Source organism: Marmota marmota, unplaced genomic scaffold (assembly GCF_001458135.2).
Source record: "Marmota marmota marmota unplaced genomic scaffold, marMar, whole genome shotgun sequence".
Taxonomy (NCBI): Eukaryota; Metazoa; Chordata; class Mammalia; order Rodentia; family Sciuridae; genus Marmota; species Marmota marmota.
In genome coordinates, this window is record NW_026000000.1 from 3275119 (window position 1) to 3295180 (window position 20062).

General features: G+C 35.9%; 1 protein-coding gene across 1 annotated transcript; it reads right to left on the bottom strand.

Annotated features, from left to right (window-relative positions):
• Positions 1-5358: 5358 nt before the first annotated feature.
• On the bottom strand, positions 5359-19637 carry LOC107153449 (gastric triacylglycerol lipase-like). The gene is made up of 9 exons (XM_015498964.2): positions 19533-19637; positions 19240-19357; positions 18211-18409; positions 16707-16816; positions 13513-13649; positions 11317-11463; positions 8877-8948; positions 7758-7829; positions 5359-5732 (listed from the first exon to the last, which is right to left on the bottom strand). Exons 1-9 carry the CDS (start codon positions 19635-19637, stop codon positions 5496-5498), a joined length of 1197 nt encoding a protein of 398 aa, XP_015354450.1. The 3' UTR covers positions 5359-5495.
• Positions 19638-20062: the final 425 nt, after the last annotated feature.

A 20062-nucleotide genomic window follows, 5' to 3' on the forward strand; every position in this document is an offset into this window, starting at 1 on the left:
AAGATGTTCATACAACTATTTCTCTATACACAAAAATTGTTTTGACATGTCACTCAAAATGCCATTGTTAGCTTAATGTCATATAAAATGCTAAATTAGATCACTATCTTAATACTGTTGACTCATTTGTATCCATTAATATTTGAAATACTAATTCCCCACACTTACGTCAACATTAAGCTTTATAACAATAATAACAGTTTTACATAGATTGGTAAATAAAGGGCTATTCATTTCTCTATTTCATTTTTAGTTAATGGTAAAAAACAAAATATCTTCCCCATGCTTACTAAACACATGTATTTTCTATTCTGGAAAGATGTCTCTCTATATATTTCTCATGCCCCTAGTAAAGACCTCAGTTCCTAAGTTAAAAACTGTTTCTAACTTCATCCAAAATTAAGATAATCATTTAACTTAATCTAGAGCTAATTTCAAGGTACAAATTCTTGTATACAACTTATTATATTCTTCATTTTTGGTAATTCTGTTAAAGTCAAAAATCAAGTCATTCAATTAAGAAAGACTAAATTTCTATTTACCATTGTCCGTTAACAATTCATTCATTAATGTTCAACTTTATTAGTGAATAAATTCATATCCTTGATTAAACAATAAATGTTTTATGACCAATGTTAGCTAAAAATGATAGATACTTTCTTACTTCTTAAATACTTATACTATTTTCTATAACTTAAAACTAATGATATTATGATTTATGCCAGCCTTTTATTCAATTTTAATAAATTTTAAAAAGGGGAAAACAGGACCCCATATGCAAACACCAGATCTTACAAATATTTATAAAAATTTTTCTTAATTGTGATATTGAGAATCTTATTGCTTCTGAATATGATTTGGTAAGTTAAATCAAATTTCAAAAGATAGAATTTAAACTGGTCATCGTGGAAAGGCTGAAAACTCTGAATCAGGAAGGTAAATCTCCCAGCTGCAGAATTTATAATCATGCAGCTTCACTAGCTTGTCAGGTAAGTAATAATTATGAAGAGACTTCTGTGGACCCATCTCTCAGGTCCACCTTTTTTTTTTAAGAGAGAGAGAGAGAATTTTTTAATATTTATTTTTTTAGTTTTCAGTGGACACAACATCTTTTATTTTATTTTTATGTGGTGCTGAGAATCGAACCCAGTGCCCTGCGCATGCCAAGTGAGCGTGCTACCGCTTGAGCCACATCCCCAGCCCCTCAGATCCACCTTTAATGTGCTTTGCAGTGTGGACTGGAAAGTTCACCCATGTAATTAGATTAACTGTACTGACTATAATGGTCAGTTTTATCTATATGTTGATCCTATGGTAAACAGGCTGTCTAGGAGTATCTTTTGAAATAAAGATAGCATATGACAAACCTAAACCAGCCATGGTCCTTAGAATTTAAGACTATATTTACATATCTAAACAATTGTCAAAATAGAAAGATTGTTGAAATAGAACTTTCCTATACAAGCCAGTTACTTACACACTGCCCTCTTAGAATTGACAAAAGCAATTACATCAGGGTGCCATAACTCCTAGAAGTTTCACCCTCAGTGAGATGGCACCCAGGAGGATGTTTGATGCTTAACTTCTGCCTCAGAATTTTTGCATTACTGACAGACTTAAGAAACTCCTTAAATGTGGGAATTAAGACAAAGGGTGATAAATATCCTAACCTATAAAAAAAATGCAACTTGCCTATTTGTATCACTAGTTATACTAGAGGAAAAGGACATTGATCCTTCAACAACATTCCTTTGTCCTATTGTCAGCAAGCATTTCACAACCATGGCGTGCTGAAATTAACATTCAGACTTGAAACAGGTATATTCCAGATAACCAGACCTAGGCAATCTCTTGATCTCTTGATCCTTGAAATGACTACTTTAAATTTATTTATTGTTTCTACAATTACATTGTTGATACAATAGCCTTTATGGCTATGTTTTAAAACTTACAACATGTGGATTTTCTTAATATTTGACTTAAATTACTTCTAAGATCCTCCATAATCAGATAAGTGCTGATGGAAGGATTGGAACTAAGTTGAACACTCTAGAAGCTACTGTAATGAATAATGCAAATGAGCTCTCTGCTCTATGGTTTTAGGAGAGGCTTGAATGCCATGCTACCTATAAATATGTCAGTGTTACTATATCCAAATACAAAGTTCTCCAATAAAAATGGGAAAAGATTAAAAATCTTCTGATGAGTGTTTGGCAGAGTAATAATAATAACTGGGATCTTTTCAAGTTTATTCAATGACTTTAATCCTAAAAATAAGCTGAAACACTCTATATGGTATGTTATTGAAATGATATGTTTTCTACTAATTCTTTTAGTATCTCACTAGTAGGTCATGATGACCTCAGACCAAGAATACAGTGACTGGAAGACATAATTCCCAATTGCCTTTATAAGTTGAGAAAGGTGGAAATGTGGTGAGCCAGCCATGGGCTCTGTGTGTGTGACCTATGAGCATGAGTACATGAGTGGACTGGACTGATGATGCCTCTCTGTTTGGGCTGGCGACATATGTGTCTTTTTCGCTCACTCTGCCAATGATCCCCACACAGCACATGAGATGGGCATGGCCTTCCAAGATGTCAGTCAATTTGCTGACCACAAGACGTCATGAAGCTAGACTTAACCCCCTGAAACCTGACCTTCTCATTGGGGCAAAACTTTCTCCAGTGTCGTCCCCTCAATAAAAAGGGGCTTCAGAATGTCCTTTTCCTCTTTTTTGTCTGCCTCCCTTATGGGAGCTGGAAGAGAAGGGCTGTCACTGAAGAATCCCAAGAAAAAGGTATTTTTTCTGTCTCTGTATGATTATTTCATGCCAGCCCAGTTCACCTGGAGTGATCCTGAATGACTTAGTCATGTGTCCTGACATCACCCTTTTCTAACCCCTAATGAACTATTGGATCTTGGTATTGAAAAATATTTCAGTTAGGGAGACAGTAGCACTTATGGGCCTCATTATGGAAGAACACAACCTGGCTTGTGAGGTAATTTTTAAAAATCTTAATCTCATCAAGGCTTAATTTAGCAGAGTGGCTCTAGACTGTGAAGGAGAGGCAATTTTGGCCCCAAGTTGATATTTGTCAGTGTCAGGAGACATATTTGATATTCACATCTTCAGCCTGTGTGAATATTGCTGGCATCTAGCAGGTCGAGGCCAGAGCTGCTGCCAACCATCCTACAATATCCAGGACAGCCATGCAATAATAAAACATTACCTGACCTCAAATTTCAATAGTGTTGAGGTTAAGCAGCCACAAATTCCAAGAAGCATGAAGGGGAGGGGACAATGACTAGTCATACCATGGGAATGAGCAAAATCCCAATGATCTAAAACTCCAGCATTAACAATGCAGTTTCTTTAACAACAATAAAACATTTGGGAGGTGGTATCAGGAAGAAAATGAGAACAGGAAGAGGGACCTATAGACCTAAGGAGAGAAAAACACACCAATTAATGAAAGTTATAGATCTTATCTGATTCCCAGTTTGAATAGTTTGATGTTTATAAGGCAATTGGATTTTTGAGCATTGAATGGATATTTACTATTAAGGAAGTTTTGGATATTATAATGGTGGTGTTAAGTCAAGAAAGAGACTGTTTTGGAAGTCCATCCTGAAATACTCATGGGTAAACTATGTGATGCCTGAGATTTGTTTCTAATTGTATGGCTAGAGGTACAGGTGAAACAAGATTTGCTCTGTATTGATAATAGTTGAAACTGAGTGTCAAGTACAAAGGGGCTCATTAAACTATTCTACATTGTATATATTTCAATTTTTTCCACACTGGAGTGGAGAGGCAGTGCATAGAAGTTGACTTCAAATCTTATTCCCTGGTGACTAGGAGAACTTTGTTTGTTTGATATTTATTGGCTCAGAAAAGTCAGAGGGATGTATTTTAGTTTGAAATTATTTCATTTTATATAAGAGATTATCCAAGGAACAATTCAAGGGGACAAGTGGAAATAAACTCTTGAATTCCAGTTCAGAAAAATCTTGTTAAAATGAAGTCAAATTCAGTGGATCTAGGGGAAGAACTTGAGATTCTGCATTTGTAGAAGATGCCGATGCTGCTTTCTAAACCAAAGTCTGAATTGCAAGGCTGTAGATAACAATTCTTACAAATAAAAAGCTTAGATTTCAGCTCAAGCAGAAGGAAATGGATCTGATTAGATTCTAACTGTGGTAGATGGGTTCAACCCTCTGAATACCAGCCATGCTGACAGTTCAGATTAACAAATGAGAGATCTTAGCAGGGCTTCTGTGAAAGTAAATAGGATGGCATTCACTTGTGTTCAGAGACCAAAACCAAAACTGACCATATTTGTTGAATACAAACTAAAAGAAAAGCAGTTAGCTAGAAAAGCATAGCACACTTATTTGCTTGTTCTCTTCTCAAGAAGGTAGAATACATAAAACATCAGAGTCCTTAAATGGTTATACTACCATGAACACTTGTCACCAACTAGTCACTGAGATCCTTGTGTCAATTTAGTGGAGGCTGCCAGCACTGTTCATTGAAATATTCAAATAAAGGCCCCTAAAGAATTCTCTCTGAGGAATATCTGGTTTCTACTTTAAAAAGGATAGAATTTAAAGCAAATAAGAAAGCTTTAGGCTTGCTGGCAAAGATAGAAGGACATAGCTGAATGTAAGCTATTCTTTATCTCAGTTACATTTTACTCAGTAAATGCTAACATAGCATGATAAATGGGAACCAAAAAGCTTAGTTACATAAAATATGAGGTCATGATTTTGGGTGTGTTAATAAAATATCTTAGGTAAAAGCTTGCTTTCTGGAAATTTTGAAAGTTTGGAGTCNTGTTGGCTGAGATCCAAGGAAATGAGGGAAGAATAATAGCAATGATAGAGTGTACTGTTTATGTCTTAACTTCCTGAATCAGGGGTGCCTATTGCTTCCCAACCTACCCTTCTCTTTCTCTCCATGGGAGGTAAAAGTGAACTGACCTCAGTTCAGTTTACATCCCAGCGGGCTTTCTCCTTGGGTTAAACATGCAAAAGAGCAAGTGGTATGCCCACTGTGCACACGGAGAGGCTGAGCTTCACTGACAATAGCCATTGTCAATGGCAATTGAAAGTAATTTACTTGGTATCAAACAGATGTAAGAAGAGTCAATATTCAACCCCAGTGCTGTCTTTTGACAGCATTCATGTTTCATGACTCCTAACTGAAGTATAGGAGAGAAACCAAATGAGAAGAACGGAAGAGAAATTTCACATCCCCAAGAATGTGTTCTCGGGTGTTTCAAGATAAACTTCCAAGTGAAAAAAAAAATTGAGTTTCTTTAAATTTGATAAAAGAACTCAAAATACCAAATGTGAGGTTTATGGATGCCAATTTATTTCTAAAGTCAAAATTACAGAAAGAAGCACTGGGTTTTATACATTGCAGAAAACTGTTTATGAGAAAGAAAAGCATTTTGGAAAAAGAAGTGAAAAACTTCTAAAATCCACAGCTATTCTTTGTCTTCTGACATCATAGAAACCATTTCATTGTAAACCTCTTGTGGAGCATTAATTGCCCAGATAAAGTCCAAGTGGTTGTAAGGAAGAATCTCCTTGTGGTAAATGAGATTGGAGAGTTTGGGAAGCAAAATGTTGACGTCGTGGGGGTCAGCCAAAATGTCATTGCCACCATTCCACACTGCAATCGGCACACTCATGGCTGTCACATTGTAGTAGGGAGGTGTGCGCTGAAAAAAGATGAGAGAAAGAACCAGGGTTTAAGTGGCCATGCTATAGACCCAATGAGCATTCTTTGAGTAGATTGAGTAACATAACTGACTTGGTCACTTTCATCCACAAAGCAAAGCAGAAACAACATAGTTTGGATTGGTGCTTCTCAAATTAATGGGTGTGTGAATTACCTGGAAGATCTTGTTAAAATGAAGGTGAAGTCAGTAGATTTGGAGGAAGAGCTTAGGATTCTGCTTTTGTAGATGATTCTGATGCTGCTGGTCCTAACCATGATTTGAATTGCAAGATTTTGGTAATAATTCTTACAAATTAAAAACGCCAGATTTTAGCTCAAGCTGAACAAAATTGATATGATTAGATTTTAACTCTGGTGGATTGTTTCTATACTCTGAAGTATGGTCTCAATGGGTCCTGAGGCTTTTACTTTGGCTTTGTATTGACTCCACAGTGCAGCTGGTGAATGGGTGAGTTCATTCCGTTTTGAAGCTGAATCTGTTGGGCACTTACTTGATTTTACTAAATATTGCTTTAAGCTCTGAAACAAAGTATCATCAGTGTCATTTCCTATTTTTAGAAAATCACCATTAACACAAAAAATTTTCAGGAGATTCATAAAATGGGAAGAAGTACAAGAGAATCACCTCCAATTTGCCCAAAACCTAGAAACAATTTTATTAGATTTTTGATAATATACTTTCAACAATATTAATCTAATATACAAAACTTACTCTAGTCTCACTTATGAAATAGCCAACTTGTCATAGCAATATGTTCATTGTGTGTAATTTGTTCTTACATTTTAATCCTTTTTATTTTATTCCCCTGTATATTAGAGAAAAATATGGAGAATATCTATAATTTAAATTTATTTTCTTTTATTTATACCCCATTGTTCAAAGATTTTCTTAAATGCTACCTCTGGCTCTTAAATTAGCATCACTGCTTCAGTTAGTTCAAGACCAACATGAATTGTTATTGACTTGGTTGGAAGGAGGACAACCTTGTAGATTGGATATTCCAGGTCTCACTTGGCCCCCTAAGATGAGGTCCAGTATTAGGGCCCAGTAGAAAGATAAACTCAAAGCAAACTGTACTTTAGAGGTTTGAGAAGGTATGGTTGGGGAAAAAGTGTTTTCAACAAAAGTTTGATCTGAGGATGGTATGAAAATCTCTTTAAAGACATCAAAGATGTAAAATTAAGTGGGGGATCTTCTTTACACATAAGATGGTGTTATAGAAACATATATGTCCCTTCTAAATTTGAGTCATGGAAAGAGATGAAAAACAGTAGAGTTGCTCAGTTACTTACTATCTAGGAGGAAAATTTGAGGATGGAGGCAGAGGAAGAAGAGAATTTTACAAAATCATGAAGGGTGCTTCCCTTGTTCAAAATTAGTCAGTGACAGTCTATCATGAGCTAAGGGACTATAGATATTATGCCAATAAATCTTGTCAATAACTTCCTAAATCTAGGTAGAGTGATGCAGAAGTTATTACAAAAATGTGTACTGACTACAGTTAAGATGAATTCCCAAGTCTGGGCCTTTGTATTACAGTAAGTGTGAAAACTGTTCAATATGTCTGTTTGTGGCTTGCTGAAAACTATTCCTTGCCTTGACTGTAAACATGCCATTTTTTTCTTCTGTATGGGAATGTGTTCCTGTGAAATAACTCCTCTGGCTGTCCACAAAGGGGAGGATATTGTTTGAGAAAAGTAAAGATTCCAGCTCTATCCCATGTATAGTTGGAATTGTTAATTTGCTATATAGGTTAGTTGTACTTTAGAAAGTGGGCTGGAGACTGGGTTACAGAGCAGGCCACTGTAATGACAACAGGTGGTGCTGCATTCTAGATAGTGTCACATGTCCAGTGTGCTGCTCTGAGGGAAGTTTGAGCACAGCAGGAGTGCAGAGCCCTGTGGGAGAATAGGAGACTAGGCATCAACACTTCCCTTAAGAAACAGATGCTCAAATATCATAATTTTTTGTATATGTGAATAATCTCGACTTTAAGTTACTTACCTGATTATAGTGTTTCATGTTCTGAAATGGGCTTCCCCAGTCAAAAGCTTGAAATTTTCCAGACCTAGCAGCCTAATATAGAAAAATTGAAAACGCACACAAAAAAATCTCATTGCATGAAAAATTAAATTCAAACATTTCCAAGTAATTTATTTTCAGTTTAAACAACTATTAAAATATTTTTTATTCCAAATAAAATTATTAAGCATCTAGGATAGGGTCTGTATGCAAGTTTAAACGCAGTTTTGCTTGAAATAATTGTTCTTGCAAGCCCACTCACAAAAATCATTCTATTTTTTTTTTTTTTGCTACTCAAACACCTGTTTTGTAAAGTTCCATTTCAAGTTTTCTGAGGAATATCCATACTGCTTTCCAGAGAGGTTGCACCAATTTGTAGTCCCACCAGCAATGTATGCATGAACCTTTCCCCCAACGTCCTCACCAAAAGTTATTGTTACTTGTATTCTTGATAATTGCCATTCTGAATAGAGTGAGATGGAATCTCAGTGTAGTTTTATTTTGCATTTCTCTAGTTGCTAGAGATGTTGAACATTTTTTCATATATTTGTCAATCATTAGTATTTTTCTTCTATGAAGTGCCTGTTCATTTCCTTTGCTTACTTATTGATTGGGTTATTTGTTTTTTTGGTGTTAAGTTTTTTATTTCTTTGCACAAAACTCAACTCAAAGTAGATCAAGGACATAGGCATTAGACCAGAGACCTTGTGCCTACTAGAAGAAAATATAGGCCCAACTCTCTGTCATGTTGGCTTTAGAACCAAATTCTTCAACAAAACTCCTAAAGAACAAGAAATAAAATCAAGAATAAATAAATAGGATGTATTCAGACTGAAAAAGCTTCTTCTCAGCAAAGAAAAAAGAAAAGAACATGCAGAAAGAGCCTACAGGATGGGAGAAAATCTTTGCCACGTGCACCTCAGAGCATTAATTTCCAAAATATACAAAAAAAAAAAAAAAAACTAAAAAAAAACCCTCAACAGTAAAATAACCAAATGACCAAAATGAAAATTGAGCAGAATGTTTTAAGGTTGTGCTTTAGGTAAAGTGCAAAGGTTCAGACCAACAAAATAAGTTTTAACAGAATTGGAGTAATGATACCTGGGCCCAGTGGAGGACGTCTTGAACAGAAGTTCCTGCTGGATTATGTGCTAGATAGACATCGAAGCGACTCTAGAAACCAAACACACATACATATATACATGCATACTTGACACATAGTTTCTGAAAAATAGCTAAGATCTGTTTCTGATTGAGGTCAAGTGTTTTAGGGTAGCTTTTACTGGAAGGGAATAACCAACATAGTTGCATGTGACATTGGAGTTTTCCAAGTGTAATTATATGTTTTAACTCAGTTTGTAGCCACTCAATGAAGGAGTTTATTATCACCATTTTGTCAAAATGGAAACTGAGACTCAAAGAAGTTCAGAGAAATTTACATTCTCACACAGTGAGTAAAGTGTGGAGCCAAAGACTTCAATCTATATCTCTGAATCTGAATTCTCAGCTTTTTATTGCTGTCGGCCCAGGGCCAGAGTGCAGTAAATTAAATCTAAACAGATAGGCACTTTGCTTTGCTGAACTTTAACATATATGAAATAGTAACTAAATATATATATGTGTATATATATATATATATATACACACACACACACACACATACATACATACACACACATACATATATATGCATGTATGTATATATAATGGTAATTATATATACATTTATACATATATATTCATATATAGATATATATTCATATATACATATACCACACATAATATATATATATACATATATATAACACATAATAGTATATTCCTCTTGTTACTATTACTACTGTGCATAGACACCTATCTTTCTCAAAATTGTTAGTTTAATTTGTACCTTTGAACATAAACAAATTAATATACATGTGTGAAAGGGGGAATGTAATTAGTCCCTCTGAAGATCTTTTCCTGTTACATAAGGCAGTTTAGCATTCTGCTCCCTAGGAAGTTTCTTCTGGATAAAATAAGGCCATGCAAATGCAAAGGTATAATTGGAGATATATATATATCTCCAATATGAATATATATATATATATATATATATATTCATATTCACTTATGCTATTTTATGAAGGCCCTAAATCACCTTGCTCAGACCTCCATCAGAAAACTTAAGTCCCCTTCTTGGATTGCATAGGTCAGTTCAGAGTGGGCCTTAAACCTTGACTGTGGACAACATCAAATAAATTGACAACATTTACAGGAGATTCAAGAATCTCCACCTACTAATCATGCAGAAAATGAAATCTAAATTTCTTTGTTCCCTAAATATCTATTTTACTATTATTTTTTTCATAAAATTCTTATTGATGGAATACAGTAATTTATACTGTCCTTTCTTAGTATGATATGGAGAGACTGCTCTGTTCTATTCCACATGCTGAATGATGAATGACACGCCCCCAAATCATCAAGAACTCATTTCTATTTATTGTTTATCATCCTAAGTCGGGAACAGAGAAAATACATGCATATACATATGTGTATAATATATGTGTGTACACACACACACATATACATTTTTAAAATAAAAATATATTTTAAATATCCACAGATCCACAGTGATGGTCACCAGCCTCAAGAAAGAGAATTGAATCTTTGAACTCCATGAAATCAAGAGCTATATCTATCTTTTTCACCCCTGTTCTCCAAATGACCACAAGACTCTGTAGAATTATACTTTTCTATCAATACATTTGTTTATGTTCAAAGGTACAAATTAAACTAACAATTTTGAGAAAGATAGGTGTCTATGTACAGTAGTAATAGTAAAAAGAGTAATATACTATTATGTTATATGCTTTGTACTATGTTTTATATTCTTTACATATATTAGCTGACTCAAGATTCATAGTAATACATTTTGTAAATGAGGAAACCAAAGCCAGTTCAAGGGTAGGATATGAATTCAGGATAACATAAATCCATTTATTTAACTACATTATTATGTTGCATTTTCTCGAGTAAGTCTTAAAATTGCAACTCAATGCAACAGGTATGAATGCAGGTCTTGTTCTGCAAATCAAGAATATGGGCAAGATGTTACATAAATGTTTTTTCTGAAGTATTCTTTATAAAATGTATGAGATGACTAGCAGCTTCAAAAATATTTACAAGAATACTTATTCAATGCCTAGACATTTTTTATGCAAAGGATCCTGTCCAAATGGATGGTTCAGTTCCTTCTACCACATAACTTAAATGCTACACCAATTACTTAGGTGAGCAAAAATGAATCATGAATTTTTGTTTTCGTATTTTCTGCATGGCATGTATTTACTTTAGGGGCAATCATGGTGATGAAAAAGAGTAGGAAATGACAAAACTGTAATGGAGCCATGACTTGTAGTTCCTCACAGGTTTATCAGGAGATCAGGGAAACAATTCTGATTATTCCTAGTTCTTATATAATTCCATTTTTATGTGATGATGAAAAATAATCAAAGGCGTTCTTCAAAATATTCAGAATAGAAGCTATAGGCATACACACCGTGTTCAAGTTCTTACTGTCAAATCCACACATGATAAACAATGCATTGCTGCAAAGGAGATCCATTAGCTCTCGGGAGCACACTTCAGTACCAAGAAATCCATAAAAGAAGTTGTGTGGGAGGAATATTCTGTTACCAAATATGATCTGAAAAACAAAAGCATCATTAGAGCATTGCAGAATTCAGGCTGCAAAATGACTCATTACCTAGTTGGGATTATACAAGTGGGATTAGGTTGATGATATTTTCTTACTTCTGTAGGTTGTTTTGGAATATCTATGCTTTCTCTCATTTAATTCCCATGATGAGGTTATAAAATGGACAGGGCTGATATCCACACTGGGTGTCTATTGGTATACTGAGAACTGTACTGGCTGCTCAGAGAAAGCAGATGATGTGAGTTACAATCTAGCTGGGGTATTAAGAGTTATGGAAAAAAAATCATGAAACAACAATGTCAGACTGTTGTAATTATGTGACAAGATGTGCAATTTTAATAATAAGTCATGGAAAGAACAGGAGGGGAAATGATTACTCTGAGCCCTATTTTTTAGCAGAACCTTTGGAGATCTGTCCTAATTATTTTGAGGAAGGTGAACTTTTTGTTTTCTTCCTTTTATACATGAGGAAATATGAAGTTAATACATAGCAGCTTGGGCTAATTTGAACTACATTATACTTAGAATCCTTACCTAATTCTCTGACTTAAGATCTTAATGCCTTTTCTTTCTAAGTCACTTTGAAAAGTGCTATAAAAAAATCACTGCTATAAAAAAAAATCTGAGGGAAATAGGAAATAAACTCTGGGTCAATGCAGCAGTAAACACAATTAGGGTCATCACTACATTTTAGAGTTTGAATGAAAGGTTTATTAATGGATTTTGACCAGAGGTAAAGTCTCTTTGGCTTTAGACACACATATTAATACAGAGTAAAAAGAAATCAATAGTACATAGATGAATGGATAAAAAAATTGTGGTGTTTATATACATAATGGAACATTACTTAGCATTAAAAAAGAATAAAATTATGGCATTTGCAGTAAATGGATGGAGTTGGAGAATATCATGCTAAGTGAAGTAAGCCAATCCCAAAAAAACCAAAGTCCAAATGTTCTCTCTGATAAGTAGATGTTGATCCATAATGAGGGTTGGGGGGCATGGGAAGAATGGAGGAACTTTGGGCAAAGAGGAGGTGGAGAGGGGAGAGCATGGGGGCAGGAAAGATGGTGGAATGAGATGGGACATCATCACCCTAGGTACATGTATGACTGCACATATGGTGCGACACTACATTGTGTACAGAGAAATGAAAAGTTGGGCTCCATTTGTGTACAATGAATCAAAATGCATTCTGCTGTCATATATACCTAATTAGAATAAGTAAATAAATAAATATTATAAAAGAAATGAACAGTACAAAACCATAGAAGGACATAACATTATTACATTTCATAGCCTAAAACTAAATGATCCTAAAGGATATTTGTGTGTGTGTGTGTGTGTGTATGTGTGTGTTGGCTTCAATGATGGGAGAAGTAGGGTATCAAGTATTGGAAAAAGGAAAAAGATTATTAATTCTGTACAGCCTGTGCCTATTCAATAAGGCATTTAATTTTGTGCTTTATTGACATCCATACTATTGCCCTATGAAATCTCCATTTGGAGTTGAAGGAGCTTGTAGGAAAAGAGCTCTTAAGAAAGCCAAGACTATTTGATTAAGGGTCTCAGTATATTTTCTTGACTCAATCATTGATTTCTTTCCCCTCTTTCTCCTTTTCCTCTTTTCTTTACTTTTTTTCCTCTTCCAGGTTAACATGGCCCTAATGGGTTAAGCTTCTGATTTGACTATTTTTCTTCAATTTTATGCCCCATTCCCTGCTACAGGAGTGGAATGGCAGCCTTCACACACCTATGTAGAGTGCTTGATAAATGAACTATCTATGAGAAAGCCAAAACATTTATAGGCTTGGGCTAATCAGTCTAACCAAGAATAAAGAAATCAATAGGGGATCTCACAGGCTGGAGAGGGGATCCAGCCATGACACGTGCTATGCAAGGAACAATATAAACATGTACAGTTCCATTTTGGGATATGAACACATTTGTCCTGCAGGTGTGCTGCTCCTTCCGTCTCTTCGGAGCCCATGGGTAATTGGCCACCTCAAGGTCAATTAACTAAAGAGAATCACTTACCTTGAAGAGGGGTGATGGAATAAGTGAAAGTTTTGTTAAAAGGCTTGTTGCGTACTTCACAGTGGCAACTGGAGCTAATGCATAAAAGGTTTTGATTCTTCTAGCCAGTGTGGGGTTGGTAGAAAAGGCAATAAAACCTGAAATAGAACAAGGAACATGTGAAGAAAGGGTGTGTGTGATGTTTTGTTTTTACAAGTGTGACATTATCTTGCTCATAGTAAAGGTGGCATCTGACACAAGCTGAGAAATTGGCACTTCTGCTTGCTCAGATATTAATGAGCATGGTAATAGCAATTTAAAGTCTGCTAGTGGAAATAAAAGGATGGAAACATTCAAAATTCAAATAACTTAAAAGAGTAGTAGATTGGGGTTTGGGGGGTATCAGGAGAAGCAGCCCATTTACCTCAATATGTTCTAAGGAAACTGATGTATTGCATCTTGATGCAATAATTTTATAACCCCAGATCATCAAGAAAGGGTTAAACTGTGTTCAATATGTGCCAGTAAAAGAGAGGAGTGTGTCATAGGAGTGTAGTTTTCCATCCAGAAATGGATGTATGTACAGTTTTAGAAATTTAAAGGTATAAATTTTAGTAACCTAGAAAATGTCCTGCTTTTTAATAAAGGGTTTTGAGTGGAATTGAATGTATACCACTGGTGCTGTGCTATCTAGACTGAGGCAGTTCCTTAATCCTAGCTATAGAGAAAAGCGTGACCAACAGTCCCATATGTGAGTTCCCTTTGCTATTGCTTATGTTGAGGAGATCAGCTTCACTAAAGGTAACAGGCCCCCTTCCTGGGGGCATCCTGCATCTGACAACTGGTCAAGAAGTAGTTAAAAAGGCCAGGTCCCCTGGCCCCACTGGGGAAGACTCTTAAGGGACTATTTTGCAGCCCAGCCTCTCTTTCTGACCATGCTTGCTTTTTGCCCTCTACCCTAAAAGTGTTGAAGTTTCTAAGAAACTTACCCTCATCTTCTTGGGAACCGGACCTAGTATACAAGAACAAACACATTGGGAAGCTCTACATCACTGACATTCTCCTCTAAAATTTGAGGTCAATTCTTTAGATTGAACAAGCTGCTGGAGGAGAACTTTTTACAAGCTTCTACCACCTATTTCATCCACTTCTCTGCCTATGTGTCCATGGGAATTGTGGAGGAAGGAAGGTTATCAGATGAGAGTGAGGGGCAGCATAAAAATGTGCCACAATTTCTCCCACATGACCTCCTTTTTCCCCTCCGACTTCCACGCTATTGTTCCTTTATACATTCTCTCATACTCTCTTGAACTCACTTCATATACTTTCACTCTAACCACTCCACCAGAACTGCTCTTCCAAAAGTCTCTTGTAACTTCTAGGCTGCTATATCCAATGGTTCATTCTTGGGCTTTATTTTCACTTGACTTATCAGTAGTCTTTTCCACAGTTGACCACATTCTCCTTAAAACACTTTTTTTTTCCCTTGGCTACCAGAATAATTGATACTTTTGTTTCCCTGATACTATTGTCATCTTATCACTATATCTTAATTTCTTTATTCGTTTCTTACTCATCTTCTAAATTATGGAGTAGTCCAGGGCTTATCCTAGGACCTCTCCTCTTTCCTGCCTAAACTCATGGTATTACATTCTGTGGCACATCCCGATGACACCTGTTTTGTATTTTTAGCCCAGTCTTCTCCCATAAATTCCAGATCTGTTATATAATTGACTTCTTGACACCTCTACTTGAATCTCCAATGAGCACCTAAGGGTGTTTCAAAACTGAGCTCCTGCTCCCCTTACATCAGCTCTCTTCATAGCTTTCCCCATCTAGGTTAGTGGCATCCCCATCATTCCATGTGCTCAGGCACAAAGTCCACCATCATGCCGACTCCTTTTTTATTTATTATTTCTTACATACATCACAATGTGAATTTGGTGTCAACATACCTTATATACAAACAGAGATTTGATAAATTGTGGTAGAAAGGTGTATTAAGGATTGCAATGCAAAAGAATCATGAATGTAATGTACTCATTTTTTTTTCTTTTTTTACTCTTATGCCTGATATCCAATATATCAGCAAATCCTGTGGGCTCCATCTCCAAAATGTATCTAAAAGATATATCTAGAACCTGGCCATATGTGTTTACTTCCACAGCTACCCTCACCTCCAGTCACCAGCATAAATTATTATAAGTCAGCATAACCTCCAGCATGAATTATTTTAGGAGTCCTCTATGTGGTTCTCTGTTCCTTCTTATGTTCCCCTTCAGCAACCAGAGGGATCTTATTACAGGTCATGTAGCTCCTCTATTCAAAATTTGTCCATGATTTCCTTTTTCACTCAGCATGAAAACTGATATCCTGTTCATCCTGAACAGAATGCCCTCCCCAGACTTCGTAATCTTGTGTCACTCTCCCCATCTCTCTGTCTCTCTCAGGCTGATTCAGCCACAGGAGGAACTGCGTCACTCCTATTCCTTGAACATACTGAGTGTGCTCAAGCTTCAGATTCTGTACACCCTCTGCTCTGTCTTCCTGGAACATCAGCCAGCCAGGTATGCACATGAATTGCTTCCTGACCTCTTCCATGTGTTTACCCAGAGAATTTTTTTTTGTGCATGTGTTCACTTTCAAAATTTGCTCTGAAACCCTCTGACACTCCCTAATATCCTTCCCTATCAAAATTGCTTTGAAACCCTCTAATACTCCCTAATATCCTTCCCCAAATAATTTTTCCCATAGCATTATTATTGCTTAGTACATTGTATATTTTACATTCTAATCTTTGTTATTTTCTCTGCCTCCTCCCACTAGAGTATAGAGGATGTGAAGGCAGAGATTTAATCTATTTAATTTATTGTTGTGTTCTTTGACATGCCTTAGGCCAATTCATTCTCCATAAATATGATTGAAGGAACAAAATAAATTCAGCCTAGAGGCTGAAAGATGCTGACGTGAGAGATTGCCTGAGCTGATACTTGAGCCACCCTATTGAACCTATTGGTAACAACTAATTGTTAGCTTGTACAATTTATCCCCTCAGATTTATTTTTACCCGTCTATTGTCCCTGTATCATTAAGTTGTCATAGTACTGATTTTTATAGTGAATGGAAAGCAGTCAATGTGGTTATGCTGCCATAACCACAGAGAAAGGGTCTATGGTATAAGAACTAAATTATCTGGTCCCAGTGCCTTTACTTACCAATGGTGGTACCCTGAGAATGACCAACATAGTGTATCTTCTCCTGCCCAGTTTTCTTTATAATGAAGTCAATTGTGGCTGGAAGGTCATATTTAGCCATTTCATCAAAACTGCAAGACAGAAAAAAAAGACAAAAAAATCTGAATATATTTTCTTGTTAGAGTTTTTAAAATTCAAGCATGTTCTTAGATAAGGTTCTACTTCTGTTAGAGAAATAGAAAAACTAGATTCTCTAAATATTGCAGCTTAAAAACCCTTAGCAAGGGCCAGGTGCCCTTTGGGGTAGTTTCTTATAAACAACTTATACCATTTATAAAGTACAACACTATTGCTATAATCTAATTCAAACAAGAGAGTAACTAGGTGGGAATTATTTCCATCCCTGAAATAGAATGTTAGATTTAATAAGCATCTGTATGCTGTGTTCCAGTGCCATTTAATATGAATCCTATCCCTCTCTATTTTATTCTTCACAACTCAGCCAGAATGACACTTTGAAAATAAAAACTCCCAGTTTAAAACTTTTCAGTGACTTCTCATTGCATTTAGAATGAGTTGCAGCACCTTCACCATCATCTACATAGCCCTGCCTGAGCTGACGCTTATCAGCATCTCTAGTCTTCTCTTACGTCACTTGCCCTCTTCCTCATTCCACCTGGGACACAAGTGTTTTCCTTTAGCCCCTAAAACTCCTAGAGCACTTTTGTTCCCCTAGCATCATCAGCCGAATTATCTTGTTCTCTTTCTCCCTCAGTAATTTCCAGGAATAAGGTACAAGAAGGTTAGTGATAGGAAACCTTTGAAAATCTCTCCATGTTGACTGAATTTTGTTCTTCATAATGATGAAAGTTGAATCCCCAAACAGGTTCTAATGTCCCCAGAATCCATATGGATATTCCCTTTGAAATTTGCCAGGGGCAGTGAATTCCCTTGCTTCAGCAATATTGTTTATTACACTTGGAAAAGCATATTCAGGAATCCCTACATAGTGAGTAACTGAGATCACAGAAAGTTTGAACAAAAAAGCTATTTTTGAAATGAGGTGTATGGAAGCATTTAAGAAAGGATATGAGTAAAAATGTCTTCCTTCCCTTCTTACTTGGAGCATGATTTGTTAAGATGGGACTGAATTGGAAAGAAAGATGTCTATACTTTTAAATCCCAATGATTGTTTTTTAACACAGATGTCTTTATGATTTGTTTTATTTATTAACAGTACAACATTTTCATGCATTCTGAAATTTCACAATGTTTGATTCAGTTTAGATCAAATTATTCAAGCCCACATGAGCGAGAACGAAGTGAGATTACCTTTCTAAAGCCCAAATATTATTCTTTTTTAAATTTTTTTTAGTTGTTGATAGACCTTTATTTATTTGTATGCAGTGCTGAGAATCGAACCCAGTGCCTCACACATGCCAGGCAAGTGCGCTACTGCTGAGCCACAGCCCAAGCCCCCAATGATTATTCTTAACAGCTCATTTTTATTGTCCATTTTCTTTACCTGAAAGCCCAGAATTCAACTGAGTCTGGTGAATAGTACAAATTTCTCCTGGACCAGGTATTTCCTCTGCTGTTGCCCAACCACACGTCATAACCAGCGTCTGCCAGAATGAAGGCGAGGCTGTTGTTGGGCAGGTTTGCAATCCAGTTTGTGGCTGAAGCAAGCAAACCATGCTGCAGAAACACCACAGGTCTGTGGCCTAAAGAATACAATTATTTTAAAACATTATAAACTTACTCTTTTTTCTAAGATAAATGTGTGACTGGAATTAAACACGTTTGTTTGAGTTGAATATATTTGAATATGTTATCTTAATCATCTTTTCTCAGGTGGTTGGTTTCTCAGATGCCAAAGCTTACCAAATATTTACTTAAAATATGTGTATCCCATGGTACACCAACTGGACTTCAAGAAAGCTATTAGTTATATTTGCAATAAATTCAGCACTAGGTTGATTTAGGTGGACTATAAATAGTAAAGTTATGGGGGGTAGTCTTTAAAATTTTTATATTATTTTTATACTACATAATTTTCCTACAGTGAAAAAAAGATAAAATTTTAATAGTACCAGCAAATATGGCCTGTATTTGGAAAATAGGTTTCAAATGGCTTCCACATCCTCTCCTCTACAACACACCCTGGATAACTTTTTTTTGATCCTATAGGATGGAGGTCAGTTACTATCTCTGAGAGCAACTTTCCTTAGACATCTTCATCAAGACTTCCAGTTTAATAGCCTGTGCACAGTCGTAGCTTTGGACTTAACACATTTCATTATAATCATTTGTTTATTTATCCATCTCATTGACTAAATGGTGATCTCCTCGAGAATCAAAAAATATGGATGAATTTTTGTTGTATTTCCAAAATGAGCAAGATTTATGAAATCCTTAGAAAGAAATGAAAGGAGAAACAGATGGAAGGAATGTGGGGGGAAGGATGGAGGAAGGGGAAAAGGAGAGGCAAGAAGGGAGGAGGGAAGAGGAAAAGGGAAAGATGGGAAAGGGAAGGAAGGGAAGAAGGTTATACCTTTGTTCTCTGAGTTTTTCTTTCCATAAGGAATTCTGAAGATCCCAAGGATATAACCGTCTTCAGTCACAACTTCATATTCTTCACTTGGGTATCCCCAGTAGGAAATCATTTGATTCTGATGAGGAAGACCAAAGTTTTAGCTGGCTTTGGAAATACATCTAATGACTAGATAATGTTAATTATTTTAACTGCTCACTTAAAAATTTAAACCCACTGTGATTCTAAATCACATTAATATCACTTAACTTTTATAGATAGCCATCCCCCTACCCCGCCTCTGGTTAACTTACAATATTCATGTGGGCTTCAGGGCTCTCAGGTGCTACTTTTCCTAAGAAACCATGCGTAGTTCCAAATGCAGATACCAAACTTGCCACTGCTAAAAGCGACCACATTTTGAACTGTCCAGAAACAAAAGAATGGCCTGTGCTATGGTTATCCCATTATACTTTCATAATACTCATATTTTGTGACAATATTACCAATATGAAAAGTAGAGAAATGTTTGAGGTTGATTATATTCTCTTGGGCAATAAACTGGGACATGTGGATGTCAGTACAGTCATCTTAATGTTTAAAATGTTTTCACCCTAATTTCATTTGTTTAAGAACACTTCTCATTTAAATTTCAAGTCTTCTTGAAGGAAGTTAGATGGCAAAAACAAAACCTCCAACTGTTCATATTCTTATTATGCCATATGTTTAAGATTTTTGCCAACTGATTTGAGAACTCAGTGTGGGAGTGAGAGTTGTATAGGCATTTGATGTCCTTATATTTAACCTCAATATAATATGCACGCAAACTTACCATGACATTATT